The following is a 13,594-nucleotide window of genomic DNA, read 5'->3' as shown; positions in this document are numbered from 1 at the left end:
CATTGTCAATACCTAGTGAATGATTTAATAGCATCAAATAATATTATCATTGCTGAGTGGATGTCAGACTGGTCAACTGTATACACCTCTTACTACAGGCAGTCATGATTTGAACACATGAACTTCACTCCCTCATTCCCTCCCTCTCCCTCCGTCCATCACTGACATGCTCACTCACCCTCTCCCTCACACACACATCACACCCACCCACCCACTCTCACTCATCCAACCTAATCAACCTATCGGCACACCCACCAACTAACCCACTCATCCACCCACAAAACCACCCACTCACTACTCACTAACTACATGTTAGTTTCCTACACACCTTGTGAGCCACTGGTAGGCAACCTCAACACATCAGTCACATTGACAAAGAAGTTCTCTGCTATCTCTGGTTCAGGTTGGTACGGATCATCAGCTCTGATAGGTACAAGTATGGTAACTGATCTTTGTAATTGGTTCATCGTTAAAAAGTTATTAATTGGCACGAAGTCTACCATCTCATCAGCAGTGTCAGCAAAAGTCTGATACTTGACACGGATGTTACCATAGCAACCAAGTCTACGCTCAATTGTCAGGGACAACTGAATATCTTGCTCAATTGTAGTTATTGCCATTGAGTCTTCAGCAAATCCAACAACTCCATAAGGGTCTATCTGTATTACACTTCTATCTTGTTCCAATCTGGCACTACCTGCTGCACTTGTACTAACAGATGTCAGCTGGACTGCAAACAATTCCTCAGCAATACCTTTAGGATATAACTGCAACACAAAAATACAAAGTTCAGAAATAATATGTAACATTCGGACCATTGTAAAAACGTAGGTATAGCTAGGAACTTACTGAATGCTATACTTCTTGCTGAGATGTCATTTTTCAAGTATTAAAGTTTGTGTAAAGGACACAGTTCAGACATATTACTGTTATTCCATATGAACAACTACTGTTACAGTAATAACAAGACTTCAGACAAGACACGGCCCCCTCAAATACTTCAATTCTATGTGACTGAATGGCAACATGATTTAATAGAAATTGTGGTGACAAATAAATGCTACAAAGTGTCTGTGATATGCAAGAAATGGATAGATTTGTCTCTATGTGTTACAGTTTTTGAGTTATGCAATAAATATTGATTTTTAACCACAAGTATGGCTGCCATTTGGTCAAATTTGCATATGTTGTGAAATAAAGTGATGTACATATGCTTCATATGATATGCCACCTTGTGGCAGGTTTGATTGAAAACTGGATATTAATTAGAGAAATGAAGTAGTACAGACACAGGCGGATGTCACTGTTATCAGGTGATTTAATATTCTTTTTAAAATACAAATTGACAGTACTATGATACCACATAAATTTTATGAAAATAAAGATAAAAACCATGTTTCACATCGGAACATAATTTGATAATACCTTGAACAGCTCCAGCTTTTATCTGAAAATATGAAGAGGAGGATTCTGATCAAGGGAACTTTGACTTACCTGGACTGCCACAGCCTTCAAAGCCTGACCATGCAGTAGCTGAGCTGTACCTGTAGAGGGCGATATATCACCTGTAAGAAATCCAGCTGGTATTTCCCCAGCTGGGAATCCACTCTGCCAGCCGACAGTCACATCGCCATAGGAACCAGTCCTCTGAACTGTCAAGATCACTTCATTGATAGCTGCAAAGACAGTTGAAAAATGCTGTACATTACAAGAAAATATTTCAATTGATTTTTTACTTTATTTCAAAACATTATTAAATGGTACCATTGCTATTACATTTTTCTAAACCTTAATGGAAATTTTAATTGGCAAATCATACTTGATATGAGTAACATAGTGTAACTGCTACAAAGAAGGTAATGATGTAATTCAGGTAGGCTGTGTGTGTGTGTGTGTGTGTGTGTGTGTGTGTGTGTGTGTGTGTGTGTGTGTTTGTGTGTGTGTGTGTGTGTGTGTGTGTGTGTGTGTGTGTGTGTGTGTGTGTGTGTGTGTGTGTGTGTGTGTGTGTGTGTGTGTGCATGTGTGTGTGTTTAGTATACCACATGATATTATACATTCATGAAAGGAAATCTCCCAAAGTTAATGAAATGAGCCTGGATAATAAAATATATTTCCTGTATTAAAACTAAAATAGTTGTGACTTACTATCATCAACCTGTAATGCATTCTCATCAAATCCAATAAGTGAGTTGGCTGCATTATCTGGTACAGTAAATGTAGCTGATGACAAACTAGGATTAATAGTAGGATCTATCGTAACTGAAATAAATAAAAGACAAAGAATTCAAAACAATGATAATCACAGTTAGTTAATAATTTATGGAATACAGAACAGTCATTTCAAATTCACCCATATTTTAATTCAAAATAGTGATAAAACTTTGACGTATTTCATTTTGGATATTTTCAGACATCACATCAAGTAGAATATAATGAGTGTATAGAACAATTGGAAGGCTTCAGTTACTTACCATCTCCATCAAGGTAGGTAAGTCCAGTGATTGTTACAGTAAAAGTACTACCAGCTGACAGGAAGGCTTCACTAGATATCAGGGCTACCTTCTGTATACACTACAAAACAAATGATACAATATAAGTCTAAATTTTAGAATCTTTCCAAAGAATTTTCATAAGATTTTGTTGCATAGCACTTTACAAATATTTGATGATATGATACAGTAATCAGTGGAAACATTACATCTATACAAACACACCCAGACACTGACATGCATATGCCCTGCAATAAGAAAGGATACCACTTATTTCAAAATAATAATGTATTTAATATATACTTTATTAATCAAAATTAAATTTGAAAATTCAAATATATTGACACACATACATACACACACTCATGCACATATACATGCACACACACACACACTCACACTCACACACACATATACATGCACATGTACACATACACACACAGACATACAGACATACACACACACACACACACACACACACACACACACACTCATGCACACATTTGAATACACACACATATACATGCACATGCACATGCACACAGACGTGCACATACTCACACACACAAAGGTAAAGGAAATAAACAATATCAATATGGTATAATTCTTACATTTAGTTGTCCATCAACACATGTCACCTCACCAGAGGTCGGTACATACACAATTCCTGGCTCAGCCTAAATGAAAAAAAGAAAATGGCTGTTATTTCCAAAGTCTGCTGATTGACTGAATTTGCAGACTCTGCAGTAAATATCCATTTTGTGTTCGTAGCTGTGAAAGCTCGGGTTTAACGGACACGAGTGTTAGGTTTAGATAAATACATATAGTAAAGAAAATCATATTTTATCGTGATTTATAATTTACAATATCAATGGTATCAATATATATTGTATTGAATTTTTAAAACATTAATTCTAAACTATTTTGCTAGTTTGTATTATTCATTCAAGGTGAATTTATTTGATGACAAGATTTGCGTACCTGTTATTCAAACTTCAAATTCAGTATATTTAAATTTTTTTTTTTTTTAAAGTGGAAGAATGATTTGTAAATTTAGACAGACATACTCTATAAAGTTAACCTTTCCTGCCTTCTGAGTATACAAGAACCAATACTTCATTGTTGTCATTTGTTGTAAGTATAGGGTGTGTCATTGTTATGTAAATCATCAACGGTCAGCGGGTTTGGACAATATAGACAATACTGAACTCTCAGTTTAATGCTCATTCAATGACCTGGGTGTACATTTTAGAGGCGTAGGGGTAACGATAAACTGACGGGAAGGTACTTACGTGAAATACCAAAATATAGAAATTATACATGTTAACTATATTGACTTAAGTTAGCAGGTGACAGTTGGCTATTGTTAGCATACAACAGGGTATACAATACATACAATGAATAGTGGTGTGTAATTAATACGTGCATGACCTTCACTTGTTTTGAAATGTGATATTTGACATATTTCAAGTCTCATTTCAATTTTTTTTTACAGAAACTACTCATTATATTTCATGATTTATAAATTATTCCTAACTAACAGGTAACTGTCAAATTTGTACCGTCAGATTAATAAATGAATTGAGATTAAGGGAGTTATACTTACGTCATTATACTGTAGGGAAAAGTCAACATTGATGTCACCAACAGTGCCGGCAGACCGAGTGATGTTGATACTGACAGACCGACTCAAGTCAGGATCAACGACGACTGTCTGATCTTCACTTAGAACACTGAAAATACCGTGTGGGTCGTCGTTGGCTCTGACAAATACAAATAATATTGACCTTAATACAATAAAACACAGGTAGAAATTCCAACACTTCATATTGAAGTCTTCATTGTGTCACAACTGAATGATACGTTGGTGGTATTCAGTATTTCCATTGGTCCAATTCCGGACAAAACAACATGTTCATTCAAAGAATGACTCACAATGAAATCTGTCGACAGACCGAACATACAAGTGTTTTTGTTGTTGGTATAAACTATGCATGGGCTAGGTGGAAATCGAGGACAAAACCCACAGATGTGAGGTGCATAATAATGATTGTAACACATCTGTCAAATGAATACGTGCCTGGAGAAGTGAACTGTGTATAGAGGATGTAGAACACAATGTATGTACATTGATGGGTACAGCTGGTACTGAAATAACCTAGACTAACAATGGAACGTCCTTACGGAGATATTATGCTGACATATCTTGTTAAAATAATCATTTACCGTCACACAAAATTTCTGACAATCATTGATCGATAAATGTAATTGGGGTATTAAAGATTTCACTGGTTTAAAAATCTGAACTGAAGAGGCACTAAAGAGTGAATGGAGGTGTACACAGTTCTCCATTGCATTCATACATCTATGCAATGCTAAAAATAATTAAATCTATATTTTGGGGGGTAAATTTATGATAAAAATAGCTTGTAAAGCTAATCCACTAAAATGAAATCAAATAAGGTGTTATAATTTATAATGACATACATGTACTATTGGGTCTGTAGTCTATTGTATGTGAAGAAAGTAATAGTAAAAAAATAAAAACATAACATTTTTTTTCCTATTGAACAACTTATGTTTAAAATCTTAATTCAATCTTGTTATCCGTTTGTAATACTATGTTTGTATAAAACCTGATGCAACTTTTAGGATGAAGTGCCAAATTCATTCATTCATTAATTCATTCATTCATTCATTCATTCATTCATTCATTCATTCACTCATTTAACTGATCAGTTGATACATCAATCAATCAATCAATCAATCAATCAATCAATTAATTTCTTTGATCCAAGTATACAGTGTTATAGGTATAAACAGATTGATTCAATTACTAAGTTAAATGTAAAACATCAAATGTTTATACATAGTATAATAACAGTTTTCATAACTTACAGGATATAGAAAGTTGATACATTAACACCAGGATCAATCTCGGCACCACCATCTACTGATACCAGCACCAATTTGAATTCCTCTTTCACCTCTGGAATGTCATCCGGAAGTATCACAAAGTGGATCTGGGAATTAGCTTCAGCATTGGGAATGAGAGCAGTTCCAGATACTGGATCAAAATCTACTGGATCCATAGGACTATTCACTGACTGGATTTCCCAATTAACCTGACATGACAAACAATAAATTATTGAGTAAGCAGTGAAAATATCACGTACAACTGTTCACAAGCTGACATTTACAGAGGTGGTGGTGGTATAACACAATGTTATTTTGTCTCATTGAACCAGAAGGTAGTCAGACCCATAAAGACTAGTGTGTATTAATATTCACTGTACAGGTCAACTTTTATCTAAAACACCCCCATGCTAGAACAGTGAAATTTCACATGGTTGGAACTGAAAAGTCAGAATAGTGACCATAGACATGGAAAAAAGTAACAACAGCAAATATTTTGTCTAAATGAAATAAATTGTAACTAGATGCATATATACGGGCACCAATGTTTTTTATGTCTGCATGGTAGCACATTGTTAAATCATTTCATTTGGACAAATGTCGCAAGAAAACTCTATTCATTCAATCTTGCTATCTTAAAGCACAGCTGTGTAGTTTCTTATTGATTTCTGTATGGTTGTATCAAACAATGCCAGCTAACACTAACATGAAACAGACAGTATTTGGCACAACTTTCTTTTTATGATTATAGATTATGTCTAAAAATAACATTTCACCATTAATCTGCTACCGGAAATGTTTATAGTAGATTTACTTACATTACAAACAAGTTGTGAGTTCCTTTTTAAAAATTCTGAATTTGATGTTGAATACAAACAAATAAGATTAATTCTCTGTGTACTTACATAAATATCTCCTATAGTGCCTTCTCTACGTCTGATAGGGAATAGTATAGTTGGAGGAATTACACTTCCATCGGGTTCAGCAAATTCACGTGGTTGTAAGGAGACACCAGTGAATAACACCACACCATTGGGATCACCATGTTTCATCACCTAGTAGGTAATATGTATTGATTGTTAGCAATATGTATGTCAGATTAGATTAAAATAGAGTAGATTAGATTACATTAGGACAAACTATATTGAACAGGAATAGAATAGCTGACTAGTCTAAGAACAGAACAGAACAGAACAGAACAGAACAGAACAGAACAGAACAGAACAGAACAGAACAGAACAGAACAGAACAGAACAGAACAGAAAAGAACAGGACAGGACAGGACAGGACAGGACAGAACAGAACAGAACAGAACAGAACAGAACAGAACAGAACAGAAAAGAGCAGAACAGAACAGAGAAGAACAGAACATAATAAATCAGATTAGATTGGTTTCATTTGGTTTTTGAAATGTAGGTTTGATTCGACGGATGAAATTTGATAAACCACCTTCCCTCCCACCCACCCACACCCACCCCACACACACACATACACACACATACACACAAACACAAACACACCCACCCACCCACCCACCCACACACATACACACACACACACACACACACACACACACACACACACACACACACACACACACACACACACACACACACACACACACACACACACACAATTACTTACTGTTAATGTAGCAATATTTGAAGTAGTACTCAATTCACCAGCTCCAACTATCTGGTAGATCTCTAAAGTATACACTTCTTGTTGTTCTGGTCCTGGGTATGGTTTAACCATCAGTGTAAATGTCTTAGATCCTCTCTCTCCATACAGAAATAATACTGAACCTTGTAGCTGTCCATCTAGAGTTGAAATATCTTCTGTTGTGTCTAAAGGTGTGTCACTATTTGGACCGAGAAGTCTCCATTTTACCTGTGATCAAAGATGCATCATTATAGACAGTGTCATTTGTTAGGAACACATTGATGAATCCTTCAGTCACAGTAACCACCAGTATTGTCTGCTATCAAAGATATTCATTGTATGATTTTAGTCATATAGACTGAAAGATGCATCATTATCAATATGGACAGTGTTCACATAAACAGTGTCATTTGTTAGCACCACATTGATGAATCCTTCAGTCTACGTCACAGTAACCGCCAGTATTATCTACAGAGTCAGAGTATGATATAGTGACATAGAGAGACCTACCTCTGCAGGAGTCAGATAATCATCTAAACCACCACTTCTTTCAATATTAAAGGTAACCTCTGTTGCTACACTTGGATTTGGTACGACACGGTCAATATCAGTGGCGATGAAACCAACCAGACCATCAGGACCATCACTCTTTGCTATGGTAACGGTTGATAAGAGGTTGTCTCCAAGTATAGCACCACCACTGGCACCAGTCAGTATAATCTCAAACATCTCAGCAAATTCCTTGACAGTATCATCAATGATATCGACATCGATATACGCCACAGACTGACCACTTTGGAAGATGACTTCGCCATCACTGAGAGTGAAGTCAATGCCATTAGGTGTAGCTGTTATTGGGCGGGATATGTAAGTGGCGCTAACCAACCCATATGTACCAGCTGTACGCGTTACGGGTACAGAGGCAGTACCAACATCTTCTGTGACTGTGAAATGAATGAATAGCATAGAATTATTACATATGTACCAGTCATTACTTGCACCAGTGTACATGCAAACTAGTGGTATTTTCACTGCAGTGGAATACAGAAAATATTATTGCATACTGACATGCAAATACTATGCACATGAAGGCACAATCATTAATTGAACATGGAAGTGTGTGAAACACACCAAGTACTGGTCAGTGTCATTTTTACAGAAAAGTGCTGTTTTGAATAAACATGTATGTAATAATTACAGAATCCCATTCCATGTGAGTTCCAGTGTGGGTATTCAGGGGTATTTGCACTCATGCTTGCGGTGTTTTAACATTTTATTTGTATGACTTACCAACATATGTTACAGCATCAGTACTGAATTCTATGATGCCTTCTGCATTATCATTTTTATCAATTACCATGGTAACCACTGATGATGATCCAATCAATGGCGGCATATCAAGAGCAAATCCACCCTGATCACTATAGTCATTATTACTGGAGTAAATAAAAAACAAAGACTGAATTAATATTTCATGTTACAAAGACGAGAGAAACTGACATCCAGTACTCTATCATCCCTAAACATTGTGTTACCTGCCTCCTTCATTTTATCATTAGCTCCGATACATACTTGGATAAACAGTACATGTACATGATGATGGCAATGATTAGTCACTATTTCATTATGTTTTTTCCAAAGAAGAAGTCAATATGATTTATATTACACACATCTCGAGTTACAATGTTCTCTCTTCAAGTTATTTCTCAACTACAAACAGAGAGGCTAACCTTTGATTATAAAGTATAATTAATTGTAATGACCACCTGTAAACATAGGAAGTGATGTTGTACAGTTTTTCATTAATATTCAAGTTATTCACTGAAAGGTTAATAATGATCCTATTCTCTTACAGGAAGAGGTGAATATCATGCTATAATAGTAGACTTACCTATGCGATAACAAGACAACTGAGGTGATATTGATGAAGAAAGTTTCTGGAGCCTCGGGTTCATCATCTTGTAAAATAACGATGTTTATGACCTGGATATCAACCCCATCATTGAAGACGATAGCTGAAAAAATAAATGTTTAAATTGTGGTAAATATTAATAGAGGATAATACTGGACTAAATGTAGTCACTGATTGCATAAATTTGTACAATAGGGGGGGGGGGGGGATGTTGAGGAAAGGAAGTGATTTGAAGGGGTGTGGTGTTGGGGAGAGATTGAAAGGGGTAGGGAAAAATACGGCAGAGAAAGAGCATAGAATTTGTACAGAATTTAAGAAGGTGTACTGAGTTTTAACATGGCTGGATTGCTTCAAAACAAAACTGAAGACTTATTTGTTCACCAAAGCATATGGTGTGCTTTAGCTATTCAGCGCTATACTGAACAGAACATTGCCGTGGAAATTGGCGCTATAGAAATTTGATTGATTGATTGTTGATTGATTGATTGATTGATTGATTGATTGATGGCTGTCAGAGGAAGTGAAATTAAAACTTACATCTTGTGGATGCACTGAAGTCCTGTCCAGCTACTGCACTATCTGATGATGTAGTATAACTCACTTGAACTTGACCTATTAATCCTGCATTGCGTAACATATTTAGGTTGATCTACAAACAAATCACACATAATATTAAAACATTGGAAGAAAAAAAAGGAAATGAAAAATGACAAAGAAAGGCTACATATTGACTGCAACCATTATGAAATTGCCATCTTGTGTAGTCAAGGTAATTGTACAAAATTGAACACCACAAAAAAAAATCATGTATAATGGTTGAATTTTTGACAACTAAAGTGTTATCACGTTCATTAGAATTCTCCATTTTAGCAATAATAAATAAAACCAAGTGAATACGCTTTTGGTTTAATATTCTCATTAAAAAATTCAATGATTGGCATATATTTTTCATGAGCTAGAATCTTTCACTCAATGTTTCATAAAAATTTGACTTATACAAAATCAGATACTGGTAATATGTAATTTGCCATATTCAAGTAAAAACAAAAGAATGCATAGTTTGGTCACTAGGGGTGCTGTTCTAAACGTTCTTGCACAACAGTTTGTTGAAAACTTTGTGTATTGCTAATGGTGTCCCTGATGAACCATTAAACCTTCATTCATCTTCGTTTGCAGCACCCTGAAAAAAATGACCAAAACTGGCTTCAAAAACGATAACTTGAATATTGTGTCTTATGCTCTGTATCATTGTGGTGTGACTTATAAAAACTTCATCCCTACCTGTCTGTCATCTTCACTGACCAGCACTTCTTGCGTTTCAAATTCAAAGACACCATGTGGGTTGTCACTAGCTACTACAGTGATTAGGGCTTCATTAGCACCTGGTGTAATGTCTATGCTTGCACCACCAGTGATGGAAACCAACTGTACTTTGTAGGATTGTTTCAACTCTGGAATGTCATCATCTCTGGTCTAGAAACACAAGTCAGAATCATTTAATTATTAATTAGGTATTATAATAATTACTATTTGGTATTCACTATATTTGGTATCTTTGTTAAACTTAACTACATGTATGTTAAGGAGCTTTGTTTAACTACCACGTTAATGAAATCTGTTTCACTGCACTAAGCTAGGGAGCTCTTTAACTTCACTATGTTAAGGAGCCCTGTTTAACTAAACTAGGGAGCTCTGTTTAACAGCACTAAGCTAGGGAGCTCTTTTAACTTCATTATGTAAAGGAGCTTTGTTTATCTTCACTATCTTAAGGAGCTCAAAATACTTGTATACAGGAAATATCAACTATTTTGATTTGAAAAATAAACACTAACGCAGTATTTCACTACATAAAAATAGTTTAAAGGCACTCTGGATTTGTATCTGGAAATTTAAATTATTTTTTTCACAATTCTTGCATTAATGGAGTGATGTACACAGACTTACCTTGAGAGTAATGGTAGCATTTTGTTGTTGGTCTTCAAAGATTATAGTTCCTGATGTCTGTTCAAAGGTGGCATCATCTCTAGGAGACAATTGCCAGTTGACTGTAACCATACCAAATATACCCACACCACGGGTCATGCTAATTGGAAGAGAAAACAAACACAGGCATAATTATCAAAGGATATATTTATTTCATTGTTGACAGTTTACATCTTGAAAAAGCATAATTATATAAATATATAGTTGTGAAGACTACTTGTTCTTCAGTTAAGAGGAGAAAATAATGGCTTTATTTTTTTTTTTTTTTTGTAATTTCACACAAGTTCATTGAAAGGGAAGACTTATAGTCTTCTTTGTTGCATCAGTGTAATAAGGTCCTATCTGTACTTACAAGATGTGTGCTGACCCATCATAACTGGCACTGGGTTCACCAATCAGAATGTTTCTTGATACAGGAAACACAGACACAACACCAGATGACCCACTATTGGCTAAAATCACAATTGTTGCATGGCCTGAAACAAAATATTAAATGAAATGTTGTATCAACACTTTGTACTGCTTTGCTTTAAATCTGTACTTGTTTTATGAATTAAAATTCCAAAATAAATAAATAAATAAATAACACTTTGTCTTCCATATGGCCACTTAAATATATATCCATCTACACAGTTTTATTAACTTGTTCTCCAATTCAAAATCGGTGTTAGCAAAAACACCAGACATAATTGAATATTAACTACATACCATACAAAGGTGAGATATCAGCATCGTTAGATACACTGATAATATCTAATGAAAATCTCTCCTCTCCCTCCAAGATCTCATCTGGCAGAGTACGTAATCTCAACAACTGTTGAGTCACTCCCTAAGTTGTGGATAGAATAGAAATGGAAGAATGTGTGTGACTTATCTGGCATTACACGTATGTATGTGTGACTTATCTGGCACAAAGTTATCAATACCACTATTCTATGCATACATATATTCAACCACTGACAGAGTCTCTGATAATGATAAGTATCCACTGCACTTTCACATTTGCAAAATATTTTACAAAGTAACTCACACAACTTGTGTAAGTGGAATATATTAACAACTTGTCAAAATCTAAAAAGTAAACTTTGCAAAGAACTTTGTATCACATTTCAAACTTTTGATATGGTACTCTACTTTCAAAGATTGTATATGGCACATAAATTATAGACAACAACTAGGGCTTCTTAAAATCTGGTAACTACAAACAACAGTACAATTAAGTGTCACGTCATGTCAGAATATGTCTGGTTCATGTATTTCCAAAAAATATCCTGTTTGGCAAAGTACTGATGACAAAGTAGTTACACATATCGACTTTTGAGATGAAGGACATGTTCACTTACTGATGCGAATGTCAAAGTGCCTGACAAAGGTGAAATATCATTCACTGCGTCCACTTGTACTTGCCATTGTACATCCACTGTACCAGTACTACCCTGTGTACGTTGTACTATAAATGTCACACCACCATTAGGATCATTATCAGTCTCAGACTCCAACACAGACTCCTACATTTATAATAAAATTATCATTTAACATAGTATAGAACATCTGAGTAGTTGTATAGGCTCATAGAATTGTTGTTACACTCCAGTAACCACTGGCTAAGGTTTAGTTAGTGGTTAGAGTTTTGTCAGTTAGAGGAGAGTTGTACAAGTTACGTATAACCAAGTCTGGTTTGAGATTTGTACAACTTATGCATAACCAAGTGTTTGAGATTTGTACAAGTTATGTATAACCATGTCTGTTTTTCTGGTTTAAAAAGTGTACAATAATGAACAGTATGATTCTTAACAAGTGAATGGATTTATGATTTGCTTCCAAAACAAGTGTTTGACGCTGTGAGTAAAACTTTTTATTTGCAAACCTAGAAATGATCATTGATAGTTTTGTAAATACATAAGGTGGGTGGTATAGTAAATTTTTCTAGAAAGATAAATAAAATTATGGATCTGAGACTACTATACCTGTGTGGAGGTAAAACCAAACAGTCCAAATGGTGAGTCATTCTTCATAATCTTGACAGTCACAAGTGTCTCTGTGCCAAGTACTGCACCGTTTGTTGGATTATATAATCGGATGTTAAAGAACTACGACAGTAAAAAAAAAAATTCAGAAAAATTTAAAACATGACGACACTCCAGAATGATAAATTGTTAGTGCACTATTCTCCTAACAACATAATGATGTTGCCATACAGATTTGCTAGCCAAGAGAACAAGTTGTTATGTTTATGACTCCAACTAGATGAAACTACTATGCTACATTTGTGAAAAGGCCAAGAAAGAGCGATGTCATGTATGGTCAGAATCTACACCAGATCTGCATTTAATACTTTTATGTGGTACAATGTATGTTACACTTCAATTCTAATACATATTGAAACATGATATACAACAAAATCATCACCAGGTTTTATAATTTCAATTCATATATTATCTACATGTAATATATTTGAAAAACGGAATCTATTATCAGAGGTGGCCATGATTGAAATACAGTATTTAAATTGATGAGGCATATCTAAAACTTGAACTGAAATACTGATGTGACAAATTTAAAAAGTTTTCTCACCTCGTCATTTTCATACTCGTTATCATCAATGATGGTGATATCCACAGATGCATCATTC

The 13,594-nt window shown here is 35.0% G+C and overlaps 1 protein-coding gene across 1 annotated transcript in view; it reads right to left on the bottom strand.

Moving 5' to 3' along the window:
* Window positions 1–13,594, bottom strand: part of LOC144443061 (adhesion G-protein coupled receptor V1-like) — a 74,351-nt gene that overhangs the window by 15,913 nt on the left and 44,844 nt on the right. Inside the window, exons 61-80 of the mRNA XM_078132434.1 lie at window positions 13,537–13,593; window positions 12,930–13,052; window positions 12,306–12,470; window positions 11,671–11,791; window positions 11,315–11,438; window positions 10,924–11,062; window positions 10,261–10,452; window positions 9,517–9,628; window positions 8,959–9,082; window positions 8,358–8,503; window positions 7,578–8,011; window positions 7,050–7,295; window positions 6,311–6,460; window positions 5,388–5,614; window positions 4,096–4,252; window positions 3,101–3,166; window positions 2,472–2,571; window positions 2,146–2,259; window positions 1,495–1,676; window positions 329–767 (exon numbers count right to left, since the gene is read on the bottom strand). Of these exons, the coding sequence (XP_077988560.1) occupies window positions 329–767; window positions 1,495–1,676; window positions 2,146–2,259; window positions 2,472–2,571; window positions 3,101–3,166; window positions 4,096–4,252; window positions 5,388–5,614; window positions 6,311–6,460; window positions 7,050–7,295; window positions 7,578–8,011; window positions 8,358–8,503; window positions 8,959–9,082; window positions 9,517–9,628; window positions 10,261–10,452; window positions 10,924–11,062; window positions 11,315–11,438; window positions 11,671–11,791; window positions 12,306–12,470; window positions 12,930–13,052; window positions 13,537–13,593 (3,418 nt within the window). The remainder of the gene's footprint in view (window positions 1–328; window positions 768–1,494; window positions 1,677–2,145; window positions 2,260–2,471; window positions 2,572–3,100; window positions 3,167–4,095; window positions 4,253–5,387; window positions 5,615–6,310; window positions 6,461–7,049; window positions 7,296–7,577; window positions 8,012–8,357; window positions 8,504–8,958; window positions 9,083–9,516; window positions 9,629–10,260; window positions 10,453–10,923; window positions 11,063–11,314; window positions 11,439–11,670; window positions 11,792–12,305; window positions 12,471–12,929; window positions 13,053–13,536; window position 13,594) is intronic.

The sequence above is a fragment of the Glandiceps talaboti genome, chromosome 12, assembly GCF_964340395.1.
Source record: "Glandiceps talaboti chromosome 12, keGlaTala1.1, whole genome shotgun sequence".
Classification (NCBI taxonomy): Eukaryota; Metazoa; Hemichordata; class Enteropneusta; family Spengelidae; genus Glandiceps; species Glandiceps talaboti.
The sequence above is the reverse complement of the archived record's forward strand: the minus strand, read 5'-3'. Positions and strand labels throughout refer to the sequence as shown.